Below are 22,268 nucleotides of genomic sequence, written 5' to 3' on the forward strand. Positions count from 1 at the left end.
CAAGTATAATATAGTAGAACGCTATTTGTCGAACATCAAGCTTTTCATTCTTGTCTCTATTTGTAAAACCTTGAATCTTAATTAATGTCTTAGTTCCTAGAGCGCTGTTTTCACAGGGCCGAGGGGAGGTGGGAGGATGGATCGAGGGGAGGTGGGGAGTGGGAGGATGGATCGAGGGGAGGTGGGGGATAAATGTGACACATAATATTATCTCTTTGTTAATCGTAAAGTATATCATCATCAGGCTGAACCTCGCACCCGAAACAAAATGCAGATTTTATGCCATCCTTCATTAGCTACAGAGGTAACCAGTAATGGTTCATCACTGCCTTTGCATGCATGCGGAATTTTCTAAAAAATAAGTTTAAGAGAAAGAATAATAAAAGTAAGGTAACTTTCTTTATTTTCAGTTTCAAAACATACAAATTAATGCCGAATTATATTCATAGAAAGTCATTTTTCGTAAGTTCTATAAGAAGATACTTTTGAGAAGTGCATGGTTTTCTTTCCCATAAATAGGGCTTAATGCATCACGTTTCAAGGATAACTTAACAAGACGATTACAACAGCCTATATACAGCTTTGATAAGTATATATTTGCCCAGATGACATCACAGACCTATGTCATTCTGTGATCCAACTTCATATGAAGTAGTTTAAGGTTTAGCAGTCAAAAAAATAGGTCACATGATTCAATCAACCGTATCTCGAGTTAGGAGTACTTAGTTATTGAGATTGAGTTTGGAATATTTCACAATGTTTATCACCGGAAATTCCTTACAACTTTTAACCTCCATTTGTTGCTCAAGCAAACAATAATGGAGGCATTCAACTGTTGAGTTTAAAACATCTACAATCGACTACCCCGTTGGGGTTGGTCTCTCTATGTCATTAATTCAGTCTCTTCATATTCATGGAATTGACAAATATCCCAAACTACCACATTAGCAGATATCAATGTATGCTCATCTCACACAGACCATCTTTATTGAGGTGTAATGGACAGATTTATCCAAACCACTGGTTGTTCATGTGAGGTATAAGGATTTGAGCCACTGGTAATTAGCTGCTCTGTAGTTTATAACCATTATCAACACATACAATAAACAATGCCCGAAGCAGCACATAACACACACTGTATGATAGGCACACAACCTTTTTTTTCCTACTGAGAATGGTGTTATAATCAATGTAGAAGACAGTTATATTGTTTCATGAATGAAAAGTTTATATATGTATATATAAGTTTATATATATATATATAAGTTTATATATATATATATAAGTATATATATATATATAAATATATATATATATATATTTATATTTATATATATATATATATATATATATATATATATATATATAGTGTTGTTCAAAACAGGTGTCAAAACGCCTACAATTAAATTACGACCTTCCTTACCGGTTTCAAACCTATGGACATGGGTCGGCGTCCATGGCCTGGCTGATTGGGGTGGCCCCGTGCAAGGCGGGAGGCCCGGGTTCGAATCCCGGTGGGGCTGAAAGTTTTTTCACTGTTCTGGATTTTCGTTCTCATTACGTTTTCAATTATACATATATATATATATATAAATTTATATATATATATATATATATATATATATATATATATATGTGTGTTTCCTTTTAGGTTAATGTAAGGGAAGTGTCACATCCACATCACACCCAATAGCATCAATATTAGCCTCATCTATTTCAGTTTATGTCATATTTTGCTTCGGCACGATATAATATTAGACTCATATATTTCAGTTTATGTCATATTTTGCTTCTCAACGGTACAATATATACATATATTATTATTGAGTACAAAAATTATACAAGAAAAGAAGACATTTTGCTATGCTAAACCCAATCAATTGTTCTTATTAACTATTTTGCTATTGTCATTAGAAATTCCAGATCCTTTCTAGAAAGCTTTCCAAAGGAATTGTCTGTAGTTACTTTGAAGTATAAGTACCTTAGACACTAAGCTTTTGTTTACAGTAATACATTTAACATAGATTAGATCCAGAAAGGAGTGTAAGTTACCAAGCTTTAAAACCTATAATGGAATGCTTTTAAAATCTATAATGGAATGCTTTAAAGTCTTTCCTGATTATGATCTCTTGCGTTAAACACCTTGTAAATTTCATTGGAAGCCCCATCCACAAATACCAACATCTATTGGATTAAACATTAAAACAATGGTGATATTTAAACATCACATTCTCAAAACTTCACATCAATGCTATAAAATAAGCATTTGGTTCCATGTCAAGAGAAGGACACTGAGGTTACATTGCCTTATATACAAAGAAAATACTTGATATCAGCCTTCTACTCTAGATGGTAAAAACTATACCATAATATTACATGTTACATTGTATGAAAATATATATATATATATTGTGTTTAAATTTGGAGCACTTGACAGGCAGTCTCGTTAAAGTAAAACTTAGTACGGTGGGTCATTATGCAAATCAGCACACCCATCCAAGTACCTGACCCCTTCTGGGTAACAGATCCAATAGTCGTTGGTGTCTTGACGCCAGAGGTACAGGGACTTCTTCATCTCCTCAAAGACACTGTTAAAGCTCTGGTTCCTAGCTAGGTTGGTCAGCTCCAAGGGGTCGCTGTCGAGGTCATAGAGTTCGTATTCATCACGGTAGTAATACTGCTCCAGGGTCTTAAACCATTTGGTAGGTTGCTTGGACAAGGTCCTGTTCATTATGTCTCGGAAGGTCGGGTTGTTGTAGAGGTCTGTGGCTAGCGGGTACGGTGCTAGATAATTGAGATTGTGCAGCAGGCGGTATCGTTTGTTACGCACGACACGCATCGGGTAGTACATGTAGACCTCATGAAAGTTATGACTCGAGTAAGCCACGTCAAAGCCCGAAGACGGCTCTGCCTTCGTCAGAGGGAGGAGAGATTTCCCCGACAGAGCCACCTCCTTACCCATTAAGCTGTAGGATGGGAAGGGCACCTGCAACCAGTCCAGAACAGTGGGTACGATGTCGATGGTGCTGGCGAAAGAATTGCTAACTTGGCCCCATCTGGACTTTTCGATAGGCGAGGATATCAGGTACGGTTCGCCCATTCCCGATTCGAAGAGATTGGTCTTGGCATTTGGGAACGGGATGCCATTATCTGCGGTGAAAATGATTAATGTCTCATCCAAGTAACCGTGACTCTCCAATTCATCCAGGAGCATCCCAACACCTGTAAAAGATAGGTAAAAAGAAAAAACTGTTGAACGGGATATTCTGGTGGCTGAAGTTAATTGGCCAACCAGAATGCAAAATTGCTTACAGGTTTCGATGACTTCATTACAATAGACTTCTGCTTGAAATAGCTCTTATGATATAAATGTCTTGATTTCTACCATGAGATATCATATTTAAAAGCTTTTCAGAGTTTCAGCCAGATGACATTTGACCTCCACCAAAAACAAAAGGGGTCTTCTACTAAATATGATGCATACACCTGCCAAGTCTAAAAAGTATTCATACTTCCTATCATGAGATCTTTTGTTTACAATGTTTTCAAAATTTGACCTCTGGTGACCTTCCTTTAACTGAAGGCTGATTGTCATTTCTTCAAGAGTATCGCAGTGAGGGTGGAAGAAGAAGCTATGAAAAGTAAGAATTATAAATAAACTTGAATGTCACAAACTTATCTCAATAAAGTATGTGAATGAAATAGTCAAAAATACTCTCTAGAACTGATTAACATTCCCCAAAAAAGTTGTAAAGCCGGAGAAATGGAGGTCACGTAAAAGTTTACCCGGGTCAGAATTTTGAATACCTTTCCCCACATTTATTGGAACTTGCAGATGGAGATGGATTAAGACATTTTTGTTTTCAACATAAAGTCCAGAGTCAAAGCTAGCTTCCATGACTACGATGGGTCGTAGCTCAGTCCCAACGGTCACATGCCTAAATATTTGCCAGCTGCCGATGTAATTGCTGATAGCATTTTACACAATTTAAAACTGACCTGCGTCTAGACGACTCATGGATGTGTACTGGTTAGAAATGTCTCCTCTCGTTGCTGGTGTATCAGGTAGGAACGGTGGAACAATGATGTCCTTAGGGTCATAGTAGGCTGGTTTCCAATCCGGTATGTTTCCAAAACCTGGTTCACCATTCCCAAACTTTTCACAAAAATCTCCATACTTGCTATCGGGGCAACGGTGGCAGTCGTTGAACCCAATGTAGAGGAAAAATGGCCTGCAGAAAGATTTTAGATCATGAATCATGAAGTTTTACGACAAACTTAAGCACTTAGGATGCTGGTTTTAAATGGCAAAAACAATTAGTCTTGTCCTTCCTTTTTTTTGTGAGGAGGAGGAGGAGGAGGAGGAGGAGGAGGAGGAGGAGGAGGAGGAGGAGGAGGAGGAGGAGGAGGAGGAGGAGGAGGAGGAGGAGGAGGAGGAGGAGGGCAGTGGGAATGACATTTCAAAGCTAGACCTGGAATTACTTGGAATGAGTAGCCTCTTTCCAGCATATTGACCCAAATGCTGCATCTTGCAAAGGTTAGGTCCAATGGCTTCTTTAATCTCTGCATGACATAGCACCCACTTTTCTTTAAACAATAAAATTTACTAACTATAATTATGTATTTCCATACTACCATCAGATTCTAGCAATAAATTAACCATTGGTGGCTGACTTGCAAACTGTTGTAAATATTGCATTGACCTAGATACAACTTTGGAGCTAGACTTGTTGAAAAGTGTAATGTGAGTGACCTTGGAACCATCCACCTTGACAGGCATATGGACCATGCTGATGCAATCAAATTTGTTACAGTTACAGTTCATTTTTTGCAATAATGTTTTATTGATGTTCTTCTATTTTAAAATTGATTTTTTAATCCCATGTAATGATTGTCATGCATACAGGCGGATGCTAACTTTAAATATATTTGTTTTTACCAGTACAAACAGGTTAGTCACTTATGAACAGGGATAGCTTTTACTTTTGACCTATTTATTGTCAACAGTTCTCAGCACATCTGTTGTCTACTTGTTGACTGGGGAAACTTTGAGCTATATTTAATACAAAGCTTGTTGCTAAACATTTTCCATCATTTCAGGGATTTGGTGTGGGGGGGTGGGGGGGTGTACAGGTCTTTGTGATGGAGGGGTGTACAGGTGTTTGTGGGGGAGGGGGTGTGTACAGGTCATGAATGTTTCCCTTGTTGCGGAGACAGTTAAGTAATTACTGTACCTAGTCTGATCCATCGCAAAGAACTCTCGGACAAACTCCTTCATCCTGGTGACATTTCTGGCACACTGCAGCATGTCGTTGTTTTCGTTTGTTTCTTCATAATCAAACTTGTAAACATAGTCCGGGCCAATGTGTTTCTTTCCAATGATACCTGGAAAAGTTATACAAGAGCTTTAATACATGTATGTGTAATATTTTCTGTAATATTTGCTGTAATATTCTGGGCAATATGCAAAGTATCCTAGGCACATATACTGTATACATCACAAAGGAGGCCTTTCCTATCCATGATTTCAAGTTGCTATAATCACACAATGCATTATTTCCATATAAGAGTAGTAGGACGATCATACTATACAGTTTCCCATTTCCCAGTAATGGCCCCCATCCCCACCCCAGGTCTACACACTGAAAACCAATGTTGATATTATTTCGATTTCTGAGCACCCAACATGTAACAACGCTGTATGACAGCAAATAACACTCGAATTGTATTTTTGAGTACCCAAAATGTAACAACACTGTGCAACAGCAATACTGTACAGAACATGCAATAACACTCGAATTCGATTTCTGAGTACCCAAAATGTAACAACACTGTGCAACAGCAATACTGTACAGAACATGCAATAACACTCGAATTCGATTTCTGAGCACCCAAAATGTAACAACGCTGTGCGACAGCAATACTGTACAGAACATGCAATAACACTCAAATTCGATTTCTGAGCACCCAAAATGTAACAGCGCTGTGCAACAGCAATACTGTACATGCAATTACACTCGAATTCGAATTCTGAGCACCCAAAATGTAACAACGCTGTGCGACAGCAATACTGTACAGTACATGCAATAACACTCGAATTCAAATTCTCTACCGTACCTGTCTTAATGTTGGCCGTCTTAAGAATAGCTGGCAGAGATTTAACACCATCAAAAGAGTTAAAGTGATGTACAGAATGATGAAGCCCATACATTCCATTCTGATGACTCGGCAGGCCTGACAATAACGCAGCCCTGCTAGGGGAACAACTGCTGACAGATGTGTAGCCATGCTTGATTGTTACGCTTCTCTTTGCAAGTCGGTTGAGACTGGGAGTTTTGCAAACACTGTTGTTGTAAACGGACGTTTCAAAGCCTACATCATCACCTGTAGGAGGAAACACAGGTGAAACCACAAAAGAAAGAGTACATTAAAAAACAAAGGGATATGTCCATGAACGACTGAGAGACCAGTTAAGGTACAAAGAAACAAATTTGTGTCCACACCTAAACAGTCAATATTGAACTATATAGGATCTGGAAGTCTTGCGCCACAGGAGGAAAACGTAGGGTCATGTGACGTGCTCCCAGGTGCAACTTATGTATTACTCATGTAAGTTTGATGTAATGAGATATTCTAGTCTTCTAGACAATAGAATGCCACTATTACAGGCATTTAGAGGGTATTAATTTTTAGAATATTGCTTGTTTGGATGATAATGGTATTGATATTTTCCTTCCTGTCTCATCTGCATGTGGCGCCTGCATGGCTACTATTCCAACATATACTGTCAGTCTTATTGATTGTGAACGGCGGCCAATCCTGTCTTGTTACCAGTTTTTTTAAGGGCAAAACGGCAAGGAGACTTGTCCTGTCATCTGCTTCTTGTGTCTATGTGCATTGTGTCCTGATAAGGTACTATGTGTTCCAGCTGCAGTTCGATGATTTGATAAAAATACTCAAAATAAGTTTTGGAGTTGAAAATCGCGGCAAACATTGGAAACATGTACCACTTGGCTAGATTCCATTGTTTGTGTTGCTTCACAGGGAATGTGGTAGCTACATATGGGATCATGACATTATTTATAGTGTAGCTGTTGTAGAATACACACTCAAATGATTACCATGATAGCTGACTGCTTCAAGAGAGCATTGCACATGACCCTCCATGGTTGGTACGTACGTTTTTTTGAACATCTCCTATCATAATTAACGTAGTCGGTCCGGCTACATATGCCGATGACATTCAAAAAGTGTTCATATTAATTATGCACTAGGCCTACAGTATATTCGTGTAATGTAATTAGGCCTATATCAAACAAATGCACACACTCCCGTCCCAGCACAGGTTTTAAATTAGATTTTGAGTACGTAGACACTTACTCTAACTTTGAATATCATATGTTACAAAACATACGCAAGGTGTAACTTACCAAGCATAACCAGTACATTTTTGTATGCATGGCAACGCGATGTTGAGTAAAGGAAAATTATCGATACTAACAAAACATTTACTAATTCCGCGAAATTCATCATAGACGATCAGTGCACCCAGGGTTATGCCTGGCAAACAGAATATGAGTATTTTCTATATTCGAGGTCAAGTTTGGCCTCCCTTTCTCTGTCTAGGTTAATCTGCGACAGCTGATCAACAGAGAAACAAGCGGGCTTCCGTTACACTTAGCCTAATCCTGTATCCGATCGCCTTTTGGCCAGCTAAATGGTCACGGGTCCGGTTAGCGAAATTATTTTTCCCACTTCGACGCGGCCACATGGGCGTGGCTTATGAAATACGTCACAGGCCGGCAAGTTTGTGACTTCGACTTCGAGCTCTTACGTATAGCTCTTTAATAATATACTCAGCTAATATACTCAGGCCTAATATACTCAGGCCTAAGACATGACTTCATGAAATCCATGATGATGTGCGACTGCTCCTCCCAGTCAATCGGGTCTTATGGAGCTCTTGAGGTAAATTCCATCACAAAATCAAACTGTGTTTGTCTATTAGATGTGTTATGAACCTCCCGTGTCTGGAAAAGTTTGGAAAAGAACCTCCCGTGAGAGCAGGGTCTGGAAAAGTTATAAATGAACCTCCCGTGGTATTGATTATTACACTTCATATTACACCAGGTAGGCCCACTGACCTTTCAATGCTAGAAACCTACAAAGATACATGTATTGTATTGTGCCCCATATTGTTTTATCCATCATTCTAAATTATTTGTTCATTTATAAATGAACCCCCTTTTAAACGGCAGTAAGGAGCCTACGTGCTTTCATCATTAGTTTACGTACGCTACTGGGTATTGTTACGGACTTGAAATATTCTACCCATTTTATTAAACAGTTGTCACTTGCGTCTGTATTAACTATAACCAGGGAGCTGTTACTGTTAGAGTAGCAGCTCCCTGCTATAACTATGCCTAAATAGCAATGTCCCTCTGTACTATACTATTTATTATACTGGTACGTGTACTAGAATCCCTGACATGTAACTTAATTAAGAACTTTCAGCACCCAAACAAACACCCGAGAGATATCACTGCATAGTCTGTGACGTGGACCAATAAGCCGTAACAACGACCGATAGTCCACGCCCATTATGCTAATATGGCCGCGTCGAAGTGGGAAAAATAATTTCGCGGGCGGTACCGTTTCATTCCGATTATGGTAGGCCCTGTGGGACAAATAAACCATATTATATCCGCTTATTAATTCAAAATATATACGCGTATTAAATCGAATATTATACACAATATATAAGCATATGATATATTAGTATTAATTCGAATACATACGGGTTTTAATGCTAATGTATACAAGTATGTAATCAGCTGATATATTCAAATTAATACGCGTAGTATAGTAGTAGTAGTAGTAAGTTGAGTCTCGTCTATCCGACATGCTCAGTGATTAACCTCCGCCACGTATCACGATCTTGCGCAAGGTTTATTGCTTCTTTGAAATTGTTAATATTAATGTCCTTGAATTGCGACTTTATTTTTCCAAGCAATGTAGTCACGGGCCTTCCAACTGGTTTAGCAGTATGTCTCAGTAGACTCAGTGCTTCTCTTAAAGCAACCTTTGCTGGAGCGTCCTCTTGGAGTCCAAAAAATCTCAATCTTCTATGTGCGACTATCGATGACCAAGGTGTTTGGTTGGTTTCGTTGTAGAGCACATCATTTGATAACCAATTATTATTGGTCCATCTAATGTTGAGAATATTTCGAAGTAGTCTCCTTTGAAAAGTGTCAATTTTGCGATCAAGATCCTTCGTTGTGCCCCACAGTTCGCAATTGTACAAAAAAATACTCTTTAAGAAAGTCTCAAAAATCCTAAGCTTAATGTTCCGGCTTATGTTTTTGCTTTTAAAAATGCTTGACAGTGTGTTGAAAGCACCGTTGGTTATACCAATTCTTCTGTTAATGTCTTCTTCGGTCCCCAGCAAGCTTCCAACATATTTACATTTCTTCCAACTGTCATTTCCTTTTCTTGTGATTGTAAATTTCTCAGTTTTTGTGCAATTGATTTTCAGATTTCTTACTGCCAGTTTGTCAGAGACTCGTTTTTCGATGTCTTGCAGTATATGCTGACCAGTTGGTGCCCAAGAGATATCATCAGCGTATTGTTGGTCTACTGTGAAAAAAAGAATTAGTGGTGGTAGTGCTGTAATCATGATCAACTAACTGCGATGGCAGGATAACTGCATCGATATCATTATCATCTGATTTCAAAGAGTTGGCTAGATAAGTTATAAAAAATAGTGCACTTGCACTATCTCCTTGTGGTGAACCAATGTTAGTGTTAAAAGGAAGTCCTAGTTTGCCCTCTAATTTGACGGTGTAGGAGACGTTATAATATGGTATATAATATGGTAAATAATATGGTATGTAATACGGTATGTAATATTGGTATATTTGTCCAACAGGCGGGTTACCATATCTGATGTGTGTACAAGATTTATTTAGATTCATAATGCATTTACATGATAACCATCTCGATTACTGAAAATAAGTATTGCAATGATTACAGAAATACATTTAAAATTGGTAACACCTTAATGATGTAGTGCTGGGTGCAGATATCCTGTTTAAACTTGCAAAATGTTGATTCTTGTTTGTAAAGGAATTAGAACCTGTGATAGTGCCCCAAAACTGTCTTAGCTTTCTTGTTCGGTAGCTTAAAATTGTCATCTAGATAAGATGTCAAGTTGCCCTTATAAGTTGACATTTTCAGTAAATGTTCAGATTATATTTAATAATATCCTGTCAAGTTTCTGCAAGAAAACAATGAATTGTTTAGTTGTGTTATTTCTGGAATCTAAAATTTTTCTGAGAAATTATTAAATGATGACTTTATGCAAATTTAGGCAAAATATTAAATTGTTGTCTTATATACAAGTGTACAATTTTGACGTCTCTCCAGGTGTATAATTTTGGCTATTATAACCTGCCGTAGAAAATTTATATTATCTTGTTATCTGAACAGTTTTCTGAAAATGTCAACTTCCGGGATACTTTCGCATTAGCTCGTTCTTCTGGAAATTGTAGTGTCGGCGACACCTTAAATACGTAAAATGCAGACGAGAGCTGTAGCTGTAATTGATAATTGAAAATGGGGACAAAAACTTGGCTTTGTCCCCTCACACGTAGGAGGCTAGCTATACGCGCCCCCTTCCCTAGTTTTTGATAGCTCCCTACTATACCTACCCAGGGGCGTATCCAGGATTTTCCATTAGGGGGGCGTCAGGCATGAATGATCGCCGTCCTGGAGGATAGGTCTAAGGGGAGGGGTGGACAATTTTTGCTTTCGAAGAAGGGCTGAAATGCAAAATGGTGCCATATGCATGGGCGGCGATCCGTACTTCCGAGTGGGGGATATGACCTTGTTGACTATCTAAGCGTAGCGCCACCATGGGTTGGCGCGAAGCGTACCAGAAAATTTTGGGATTAACAATCCCTCTAGATGGCCGGAAACGGCACTTCCCGAGGTTTCCAAGCGGCATATAACCAACTTTAAAATAGGGATGTCATGTCCGAAATATCTCATAATCAGGATCCAAAATACCTTTTTTTTTTAAATTTCGGGTGTTATTTTGGGAAAATTGCCCCTGTCAATCTTGTTTCAGGCGCAACGTTAGAATGTTCGAGAGCTCTTTTATATTATTTGATGAAGAAAATGGCCTCATGCAGGCTATTATAGGCCTATGCACATGCAATACACAATTACACATAGTTACATTCCTAGGTACCGATTGCTAGGGCATCCAGGTGAAACGTGTATTAAGCATTACCCTGGTTACATGAGATTCTCAGCTGTTCGAGGGAACATGTACGTGTGTAGGCCTACTATAGGGCCTATATGAATACTATGAGGGTGCATATATGTACTATATCAATACCGTGGGCGCAATAATACATTTTGTTGTTATAGGGCCAATGAAGTCTACAGTCAACTATTCTTGCTTTATAAAGACGCTTTATTTGAAAAGATCGCACTGCGTTTATGGTAGGCGAGAAATGAAGCTAAAAAAGAGCCGTACATTAACGATGATGCATAAATGTAGGCATGAAAATATTCTTATCCCTGGCATTTGGTGGGGGGGGGGGGATATGGTGTATTACATCTCCTCCACCCATTTTCATGGGGGATATATCCCCCCTTCCCCAGGATCGCCGCCCATGGCCATATGTGATCCATTTTTCGACCTTAATAATAAGCAACATTTCCAGTAAATATGGACACAAAATGCACAATTTAGTATGGCTGGCATGTCACTTAGTGTTTATAGTGATAATACAAACATAATTACCATCTATGTTTCTAAAACTATTATGCCGCCGAACTTCGCCAGAACCCTTTTTTTTGCAAACAAAAAATAAAGCATACGGGAGGGGGGGGGGGGGGTTGAGCGATCACCGACATCTCACACAAAGGTCGTCATCAATTTTTTTTTTTTTTTTGCTAAACTTTTTTTTTTTTGCTGACGGCCAATAGGGGGGGCGCGCGCCTGTTGCGCCCCCCTGGATACGCCCCTGTATTTATAACTTGTACTACATGGGTCTTTTCAATCCAATATGATAAAAATGAATTGTGCGTTTTTGCAAATTTGCAAATCACGTGACTTTTATTCTCCGATATTATCTAAACTGTAAATCAAAAGACTGCTGAAAATGCAAAAAAAAAAAATCCTCAACAGTAACGCGCGCACACACACGCCATACTAGCACAACCATGCAGCTGGGTAAAACCTGACACACGGTATATGTGATCACTTTCCGCAAAATAATGTACATGATATGCGACCTCAGTCAGTGACGTGCACAGGATGTCATATATGTTGGAAGGGGAGGGGGAGGGGTACTCGTATGCGACCTCAGTCATGACGTGTACAGGATAAAGGTTGGGAGGGGGCAGGGGTGCAAGTTTCCTGACTGATTTTATATTTGGCATGGACCTTTATGTCCGTGCTGCTCGGGCTGACGAAATATTTTACGAATGAGGGGTGTGGCTTTGGGTTGGTTGGATGCGAATCCCATGTAGGGGGATCTGGGGAGGGGTTTACTCAGAAGAAACTTCAAAGTTTAGACGTTATGTTGAGCATTCGGAATTATATATATGTTATGTAAGTTATGTCTATAATTAGGTATTAACGCAAGGTTAAGTCGCGCTAATAAATTTTGAACTTTGCAAAATGCTCCGAATGATGGTGATGGTGGGGGTGGATTGGGGTGAGGGGGGGGTCCCGCCTATGCATTCCCTAAGGTAAACACGACTCTCACATTACATTTATTTCTTCTTTTTTTGTATAGAACAGAGCATGAGCATGAATCCCTGAAAAGAATTCTAAAGATATATTTACTCACATTTTGCAAGGGAAACTAACGGCAAGTTTATTCGTGCTCAAATTTCGTTCGGTTGTTTGCGGGTTTTGTATCAGTTAGTTTTGTCCGTGGCTAGGCGAGGTTATATATCGATGCTTGCATCAAATTATCATTCAGTTACACAACCGTAGACATTGAGTTCCGCAAAGACTGACGGGTTTATTACATCCGTAATATTACACCGAATTCTAAATACATGGAAAATAATTTTCACTGCAGCATTTAAGGTACTCCATGTTGATAATCATCCGATTTGAATAAGGTTTAAACTTTGTAATAGAATCGAAAGTCACAAATGTTATACATTAACCTATCGATGAAATCGCTTCTCCAATATTTAGTATCACAGGAAAGTACATCGTACACAGTCATATTGTTGATTAACCCAGCATGTTAAATGAAACAAGGAAGCAACATAGTTATGGGCACTCACATAGGCCTAGCCAAATATAAGTGCAGCACATTGATGTGCATGAACCTGTATGGAAAAGATCTTGAGCGGTGGAGGCGGGTGGGGCGGGTTTGTGTCTAGTGATGGGTCCTTCTGGAAAGGTTCCGCTAAGAATGTTAAGAAACATGTTGGGTCCACCCCCCCCCCTCATTTATTGCAACGATTGGGCTTGCTGTTCAGATATAGGCTACCCCACTACCGTTAGTGATCTATAGCTTGCTTTTGACTTCTCGTAAGACATCGTTCCAGAACCTTGGTCTCAGTGCAAAGATATTCTAATTTGTAATAAATACATGCACGTTATCGTTTTAACGGAATCCCAGCAAACACATCATTAGAGTATGCTTCATCCAAATTATATACAATTTTCGAGTTGGGGTGGGGCGGGTGGGGGGGGGGTAACCAGGTAGAAGGAACTTCTGCAGCCAAGTGTGTCAAGAAGTGAGGTGGACGGCAGGGCCGTCTTAAGGCATGGGCCCACTGGGCCCTGGCCCAGGGCCCCGCGATGTCAGGGGCCCCGCAATCGTAGTAACCCCATGTCTTAATCTGGGAGGAAAACTTATTGAATAGGCCATTATGACTGATTGAATTCGATACTTCATGACAACTTGTGACGAGAGTTGGTGAAACACTTGAGAGTTTTACATTAAATATTCGAATCTGAGTTGGACACCCTGGAATATACAATGCCCGAAGGCTTACAACACCTCAAAACACCTCAAAAAGATTGACTTTCAGCCAATCATACAACAGTTTACGATCAAGAAATGCCGCAAGTTCCCCCAGTTGAAAGACTCAACACAAGGGTGTTACAAATGGTGAGTCCAGTATTGTTAGGGAAGGGATGGAGGGCAACTGGAAGATTACTCTTCTATAATGTATTTCAGCTTTTAGATATATCACGTATGTTATTCAGCTAAAGTTTTATGCTTTATGCGCGACATAGGGAGGGGCATAGGCGTAGGAGGCGGGAGGGGGGCTGCAGCCCCCAAGCAATATTTTTTTGTGAAAATTCGGGCAATATGCTGAGAATTTTTCGGGCATCTACTGAAAGAAGAATAATTTGCAATATGTTTTTCATTTTTTTTGGGGTGAAAATTCGGGCAATATGCTGAGAATTTTTCGGACACCTACCAGTGGCGAAGCCTCCATACAGTCAGGGGATACCCCCCCTCAACCCTGACGGACTCAAATGGACTGCTGGCGCCCTTTTCAGCTTTTTACCACTTTTTACTTATTCGCGATTATTGACTTTTTTATTGCGCTCTCAAATACCTATTGACATTTGTCACATTTGGTGCAATTTTCTGACAAATGGCGATGACACATATTTATTCTTTGTTTAGCTGCAAATTAGCAAGGCATGGAAAGGGTCAATTCCGGCGATCTAGGGAGTATCTTTACTCCAAAAATTTCTGTAAGCTCCGCGCCAACCTGTAGTGGCGCTCCGCTTAGATAGTGTCGAAAGCGCCCCTACAGACCATTCTCTCCCCCTGACCAATACCCCTTGCTCCGCCACTGGCACCTACTGAAAGAAGAATAATTTGTGTTTCCAATGGTTAAACTTATATAATTATTATCATTATTGTTGTAACGACTTCCCAATAATTCTAACCAATATGGAAGGGAATAACACGGAAAACGATTTTATGATATTGGCATGTGATGATATGCACATTGACACGTGGAACGCGCGCGGAGCGCGTGAAAAATGTTGGTTATATTTTTCGGGCAAGTCGTTGCAGCCCCCCAAATCAAATGAGGCTCCTACGCCTATGGGGAGGGGTGGTAAATGCAGGCATATATATTCTTGAGCGATTGTCAAGGATGTGTCAATTTTTCACGCAACTTTTTTCGAACTCACTTGATTGAGGGGCCCCGCTCCATTGCCGGGCCCAGGGCCCGGTGATCACTTAAGACGGCCCTGGTGGACGGCTGACATTGCGATAGCTTTACGTCTTGTAGGGTAACGAGTACTGACCTATTACATGTAGACAAACACGTGCTATATAGTAGCGCGGTAATAACAACATTTTGTTTCTTTAAGGAGCTCACCCTCCCACATTCCCTTTTTGTTACTTAAACACTAACCCCCGGCGTCCCTCTTCCCCTTCCAAACTGAACATTGTAGGAAGAATTGAAATATGTATTATCTTGTGGACGATTGCCATAGACTTTCGCACAGTACTAGTCCCTATATACAAAGGATGTGTAATTTGTCAAGTTGACAACGAATGGGACATCTTAAATAAACTTTCATTTGGAATCGCCCGATATAGTATCTGATATTGCCAAGTTATACTTATTCACAACAGAAAGGTACTACTCTTGTTTTTGCCTAGATTTACAAGCGGAATTGAAAAGTATTCGAAATGTGCTCACCATGGTCTTACCAGCACCCATAGCATTAAAAATGACTTATACAAGGGTGTTATTGAAACGAATGACAATTGCGTTACACATAACGAATGACAATATGTTGTACACAATAAAAAATTGCGTTGACTAAAACGAATGACAGTAATGACAGCACAGACATTTGCTTCAACCGGATATCACAGTTCAGACTTCGTGGGTATATTGAAGCCACGCAAACCGAGTGGACGCGAAGTGCGTGGCTTACAGATCTAGTAAAGTACGGACAAGATACTAACGCACCTTATAGTAAGCGAAATTGTAAGTCTGATTTTAAAAAGTAAATTTAACGTCATTTTTCCGATATTAATTGTTAGAAACTAACAATACTATCATCTTGAAACGGCTTCAGTTATCTTTCTATATACATCTACAGAGGTAAATGTCAAAAGCACAGCACTCAAGCGCATTCTCACAAAAAAAGAACTTTCCCTGTGGTTTCTATTCGTAAATTACACCAAAACCCTGCAACCACGTAACATGCGATTTTCCTCAAATCATTTTTGCGCAGAAAACCAATAACCGCGTTTACTCCACCCACTCATTCTATCTCTCCTCACCACTGTCCTTCGTTGTCATTCGTTGTCATATTCGTTGTCATTCGTTGTCATTCGCTGTCATTCGCTGTCATTCGCGAATGATATTTAACCCTGTACAAAGTCAATTGTCATTCGGTCATTCGCTGTCATTCGTTTTAGTTTGTCCCTTATACAAGCATACTCTGTACAGAGTGCGTGATATCGCTGTTGGAATTCCCCCAGGATTTCGTAATCACGTCTCTCATATTTGTAACCAGGGTATTTCCAACAAACCGCGTATAGTTCAATGTTTGTCGTGAATCATTGCATGCTGGCAATGGAAGCTGTATAGTCATATAAAGCAAAGAATTTACTTCAAACATACTCTAACACCTGAAGCTGTCGTACCTGGAAATGCGCTACCTGTTAATGACCTCTGGCCAGATTTCATTCTTTAGTTCACGCAAAGATCTTACAGATTTACCAGCACGTATATATATATACAGTGGTTAGAGTCAACCATCGCGAAATTCAGGTATGTTGTTTTATGTCTTCTGATTATTTCTGGCCTCACATGAATTCGAGTACGAAATATAGCATTGGGAATGAAGGTAGGGGTGGGGGGGGGGGAGAATATTCATGGGTTTGCATTACTGCTACGTTTCGGATGGCTTGAATCTCAGGTGTCACGTAGACGTTGGCTTGTTATACCATACTTTTTGTTATAATCATGTTTAAATGGTAGTAGGCTATATAGTATTATAGGCAACCCAATGTAGTTGACGCATGAGGTTTGAAAAGTCCTGTTCAGGATTAGCACAACTAGGCCTAAGGATAGGCTACATATGCCATTGTGTAAACATCTTGCGCGTTCAAACAGTAGTGAACTTAATACGGATCCGAACGAACTTTGGACCACTCGCGATCATGCAACGCAAAGACGTGGTTTACTGTGTAAATTTACGAAGTTCAAAGCCTTCGTGGAGCCTCGTGCTTTGTGAATTGCGATAAATCTAGCTGTTAGTTACATTTCGTCCAAGACTCGTGTTACCCGTACTTTTTCCATTAATTTACACACTAAATTCGTCATTTCCCGATAGCCCATGTCCTACCGCGACCATATACTATGGTATAGCTGATGGTTTAGACTATCATATGGCACTTGCAAATCTGCTCATGCATGACCATTTAGAATTTCAGCTATAAGAGGAAATCAGTTTTGGCCTCAAATATGCTAGTAAGACAAATATCTTAATGGTCACTTATGCACCAACTAAAAGTACCATGCTGATACCCTCACAGTATTTGTTATCTCCCTGAAACGTTTATTTGTCTAAATTTATTATTCAACAATGCCTGCAAGCAACTTGAAGATGCAGGAATGTAGGTTGGAAACTTCTAGCACATTACATTGATTGTTGCGGTATGGTACCGCACTTATATTGCGACCAATTGTTAAAGGGTAACGCAATCTATAAGACTGACTAGCTTTAGATATGAGAAATGATTGAAGGGGATGCGGCATATATTTATCACAGGAAACTTGTGTGTGCACTGGTAACTAACACACCTGTCTGTATCCATCAGCATTACAGAGATTGGCTTCGGTCAGCTTGCGAGTCTATAAGCCTCCATGGCTTCTTTCGCGAGTTCCTGCTTGCGGGAAGATCACGTATACATACATACATACATACACGCATACACCCATACATACATTACTCATCTTGTCAGACTTTGTTTCGTTCTGCGCAATGATTAGATGGCGCTGTTGATATTTCCCAATGTGTGCTTTGAATGCTTCTTAATTTTCCGGCTCTCCAACATATTCACTGTTATAACAGTGCTTTAAACGTGGAATGCTCCCTGTCACGTTAGAAAGTGTTGTGTTTTCCTAGTGAGTTTAGCTGTGTTTCTTTGGAACAGAACTAATGATTTGTATGTTAGACCATGGGGCTTCGGTATTAGCTCCATGGTTAGACTAAGTATTCCAGCTACTTTGCTTGAATAGTCTCATTATTCTCATATAGGCCTATATATATAGAGAGAGAGTTGACATCCCTGCATTGGTCAATTGATCTTCGCAGTTATGTCGCGACTTGCCGAGAGCATGCAAGTTTTCAACTGGCATATAATAGCAAATGTTAGTAAATATCATAGCACTTTTTATATTTTTTGTTAACCTATCACGTTTTGTCATCTTTGTGATTTCTGAGATGTCACGATGCTGACAATTCAACACGAAAAATTAAAAAAAAACAAAGTCTGAAAAACATCTAAAGGAAACTTGCAACTTTTGGGCAATTACACACTTCCCTTCTCTTGATGTCCATATCAAAGTTTCACCAAATGTTACCACTCGGAACTGTTGCTAATGATCATTAACAAGCATAATCTTTTAATTTCTTTTCATCAACAGTTAGTCATCAATCTAACTAAAAGAAGCAGTCATGAATTCCGTGAGTGACAATGTTGAATGGTGGAAGAAAGTACCATGTCACTTTACATGGAGTTTGGAAGATACAGAAGTGGGTTATAAATCATTGAAGAATAATGTAGAGAGTAAATTAGAATCCTGGGAGGAAGAACATTCTTCTCCTCCATGTCAACCTCTTTTATTTCTGGGTTTCTTAGAAGTTTCCAAATTTAAGGGATTGCCGAGACAGAATCCGGTACAAGCAATGAAACAATTCAGCAAGGTTGAAAAAGAGGCTGCAGAAATGACGGTTGAAGATGAGAGGAATGCTTTCATAACGGTGGCTCTAGCCAATCGGATCTGGAGTAATGAAATCCTAAGCCAATCACAAGAAGGAAAGGAAAATGAAGATGCTCTTCAAAAATCGAAATATAAAACAGAGAACGACGAAGACCTGAAACGACTTAAACAACTTTGGAGCGAGAAGAACGAACACTTTGAGGCCTACATTGAAGGAATAGCTGTGTTTGCGCTGGCTCGTCTTGGTCCGAAAAACTACAAAAAAGCTGAGGAGCGTTGTAGGAAAGCTCTAGAGGTCATACCGACAAACCCAGAGTGGCACTACTCCCTTGGATGTTTCATAGGGCGCCAGATTCGGTGTAACTTGGTTAGCTCCCGAGGTGGATACAATCACATAGATGACGAAGTTAAATGTTACGAAGAAGCGCTAAGACTGGATCCTGACTTTGATTTAGCTCGATGCACCTTGGCTCAAACTCTAGTCAAGATTCCAGAGCGAAAAGAAGAGTCTTTTAAACAGATTGAAAAAGTGAACGAGAATACCTGTGCGATGGTTGTCAAGAAGGGACGATTTTATCGCTTTCAAAAGGATTACAACAAAGCTCTAGAAATACTGGAGAAAGGTGAGTCAGAGTTTGCAAGACCACGTGGTGAGTTATTCTTCCAAATAAGTCTGATATATGGTACGTTTGCTTATCAAGCTGGATTCGAGAGAAAATTCGATGAAAAAAACGAGAATTTGCGAAAACAATTGGAATACTCCAACAAATGTCTTGAGTTGGAACCCCACCACCATGTTGCTATGCTCAGAAAAGCTCAGGCTCTTGGATACCTGAGACGGAATGACGAAGCCGAAAAATGTTTTCGCAATGCAATGGATGAAGTGGAAGGCACGCCTAGTAATTCAGTAGAAGTGAAGTTTTGGTTTGCTGAACACTTAACGAGTCGAAATCGTAAGCAAGTAACAGCAAAGGCCGCTGAGCTGTACAAGGATGTCATGTCGATAGCTTCGTCGATTCTAGAGAACGCGGATGATGACGCACTTGATGACGTCAAAACAGGGATGAAAAAGTTTGTTATCAAGTCCAAAAGTAAACTGGACGAGTTTCATCGAGGGAATCAATCGAAGATGGAAGACGTTGAAAGAATGTTTGCTAATTTTCATTTTTAAATACGTATTATTTTGGATAGATTGCACTCCATAGTGCGTACAACCTGATCTGGGCTTTAAGATGAAAAAAAACTTCCTAAATTAAACATAATTCAACGGTAAGATTTTGGCGCAGTATGAAGAATTTAGGATCGGACTTTTAAAGATTACATTTCATAGTGCGTACTACTTTATATGGGCTTTATCCTCATTTTCATAATGTGTTTATATATCTTTTATGGCAGTTTATTAACCAAATGTACGTAATCAATCTTTTAGTTTAATCATTTAAACTATTTAAAGATAAGACCTATTGAATCTGAGAGATGATTTTGCTACATACACTGTTACAAGCTTCCTACATTAAACATGATTCAATGGTACGAGTTTGGCGCAGTATGAGAGAATTTTGGACCGCACGGTTTGTGAAACGGTCGCTACTGCATGGATAACATCATATAGAACATCATATAGTTTTTGAATGTAAAAAATAAAAAAATAAAAATTAACGTTTCCAATTACAACGCCGCAGCGTCACGTGAATTAATATATTGAAGTAATAGGTGTTATGACAAAACTTATATTCTTGTTATATATATAATACTGATTAAAAACTAATTAGTGAAATCACCACCAACGGCCAATACATCAAGCAAGGCCGGGTTCATATGGTTACGTGCGCAGGATGTCAAAGTCGGTGGTCAGATGCTAAATTGCGTCGACTGATTTAGGTTTTAGCATTGGACCCATTCTAGAGCGCCGTCCTAGCTCCTGACGGTGGTGTTATTTCTTCCCGACTGGAAGTTTAAAAAAAAAAGATCCCCCAACTTATTGTGCATGTGGGAGTGGCATGGATCCCTCCTTGAGCATGCCATTATATTTTGAGGGCGTCGTAGTCAAATGGCGTGGTCAAATGGCTAAGACACTGGACTTGCGATCTAAGGATTGCAGGTTCGAGTCCCGGCCAGATCATTACGTTGTGTCCTTGGGCAAGGCACTTTATCTCCATTACTTCTCTTTACCCAGGTGTATAAATGGGGGACATGTGAAGAAAGGTGAACATAACGTTGTATGCGCTGGTTTTTGGATGTGCCCTATGGGACACGTTGTTGTGGGGTAGTGTAGTGCCCCGGGAGCGACTATTTGAATCTTGTAAGAGACTTGTGAAAAGGTCTTGGCCTTGATACAAATTAACTGATAAGCTTGAAACTTTAACTTCACATATAAAACGGATGGTTACTTGTATCCCAGTACAGCCTGTTCTAGCTTTTATTTGATATTCTTGCCATTGTCAATCACGACATCAGTGTGTGGATTAACATCAATCGATTTAATGTGATAAGAAATAAATATTTGCATAATATTGATTTGCCTACTTTATATTGCCGTCCTTGTCCCATATAGGCCTCATCTTTATCGAATGCATTAATAAGATCTTTGTACAGGATACTCGAAGTCATACTAACAAGGCTGTGTGAACCTGTGGACAAAAATGCCAAATGTAAAACAAAAATCAAGGGAAGAGAAAAAATTGACAAGTGAACATTTTTTATTGACAAAGTGCGAAAAAATATGGGAAATGAAAACAAATTGTTCAATGGCAAAACAAATTCAAACCGAAGAAATACTCTGTCATAACAGATTATTTAATCTGTCGTAACAGATTATTTAATCTGTCGTAACAGATTATTTAATCTGTCATAGCAGATTAAATAATACTCATACTGAAAGAAATATAAATTGCAATGATGTAGCTAAAGGAAATGAATAGTTTAAAAAATAAGACATTCCGTTGTTTACATTAGCATCTTTCCACGGACCGTACGGTATACACGATGGCATGCGATTCAATAACCGATGCTTGCTTATGATATTGACATTAACATGTTCAACGCGCGCGGAGCGCGCGAAAAATTTAGGTTATATTTTTCGGGCAAGTCGTTACAGCCTCCCAAATCAAATGACTACACACATCGACAGTTTTGAGGCTGTTCATCCTGGAACCGCCATTTTCATGCTCACTGATATGATGTGATATCTGCTGTTTGCTTTACAAATTCGAACAGGCGCGTAGCGAATAATTTGCCAAGAGAGGGGCGAAGCCTGTAGGCCAACTATCTAAGCGTAGCGCCACCAC

The 22,268-nt window shown here is 39.5% G+C and overlaps 2 protein-coding genes across 3 annotated transcripts; one reads left to right on the forward strand and one right to left on the reverse strand.

Annotated features, from left to right (window-relative positions):
- Positions 1 to 380: 380 nt before the first annotated feature.
- LOC139960533 (N-sulphoglucosamine sulphohydrolase-like) lies at positions 381 to 9,038 on the reverse strand. 2 transcript variants are annotated; one of them, XM_071958960.1, is made up of 5 exons: positions 8,799 to 9,038; positions 6,118 to 6,384; positions 5,235 to 5,385; positions 4,000 to 4,232; positions 381 to 3,222 (listed from the first exon to the last, which is right to left on the reverse strand). In XM_071958960.1, the coding sequence occupies exons 1-5, from the start codon at positions 8,902 to 8,904 to the stop codon at positions 2,459 to 2,461; spliced, it is 1,521 nt and encodes a 506-aa protein (XP_071815061.1). In that variant the 5' UTR covers positions 8,905 to 9,038; the 3' UTR covers positions 381 to 2,458. The 2 variants fall into 2 exon arrangements, with proteins under 2 accessions (XP_071815061.1, XP_071815063.1); XM_071958962.1 differs by lacking the exon at positions 8,799 to 9,038 and adding an exon at positions 7,431 to 7,679.
- Positions 9,039 to 16,456: 7,418 nt separating this feature from the next.
- LOC139959969 (interferon-induced protein with tetratricopeptide repeats 1-like) lies at positions 16,457 to 21,494 on the forward strand. Its single transcript, XM_071957926.1, has 2 exons — positions 16,457 to 16,803; positions 18,685 to 21,494. The coding sequence occupies exon 2, from the start codon at positions 18,716 to 18,718 to the stop codon at positions 20,150 to 20,152; it is 1,437 nt and encodes a 478-aa protein (XP_071814027.1). The 5' UTR covers positions 16,457 to 16,803; positions 18,685 to 18,715; the 3' UTR covers positions 20,153 to 21,494.
- The last annotated feature ends 774 nt before the right edge of the window (positions 21,495 to 22,268 follow it).

Source organism: Apostichopus japonicus, chromosome 19, assembly GCF_037975245.1.
Source record: "Apostichopus japonicus isolate 1M-3 chromosome 19, ASM3797524v1, whole genome shotgun sequence".
Lineage (NCBI taxonomy): Eukaryota > Metazoa > Echinodermata > Holothuroidea > Aspidochirotida > Stichopodidae > Apostichopus > Apostichopus japonicus.

Coding starts and splice junctions, on each gene's coding strand:
- LOC139960533 (XM_071958960.1), bottom strand. CDS start 8,904: ATGTCGGATAGACGAGACTCAACTTACTACTACTACTACTATACTACG. Junction 5,386..6,117: donor GACGGCCAACATTAAGACAG/GTACGGTAGAGA, acceptor TAACTTTTCCAG/GTATCATTGGAAAGAAACAC. Junction 4,233..5,234: donor TTTGCGATGGATCAGACTAG/GTACAGTAATTA, acceptor ATCTTTCTGCAG/GCCATTTTTCCTCTACATTG.
- LOC139959969 (XM_071957926.1), top strand. CDS start 18,716: ATGAATTCCGTGAGTGACAATGTTGAATGGTGGAAGAAAGTACCATGT.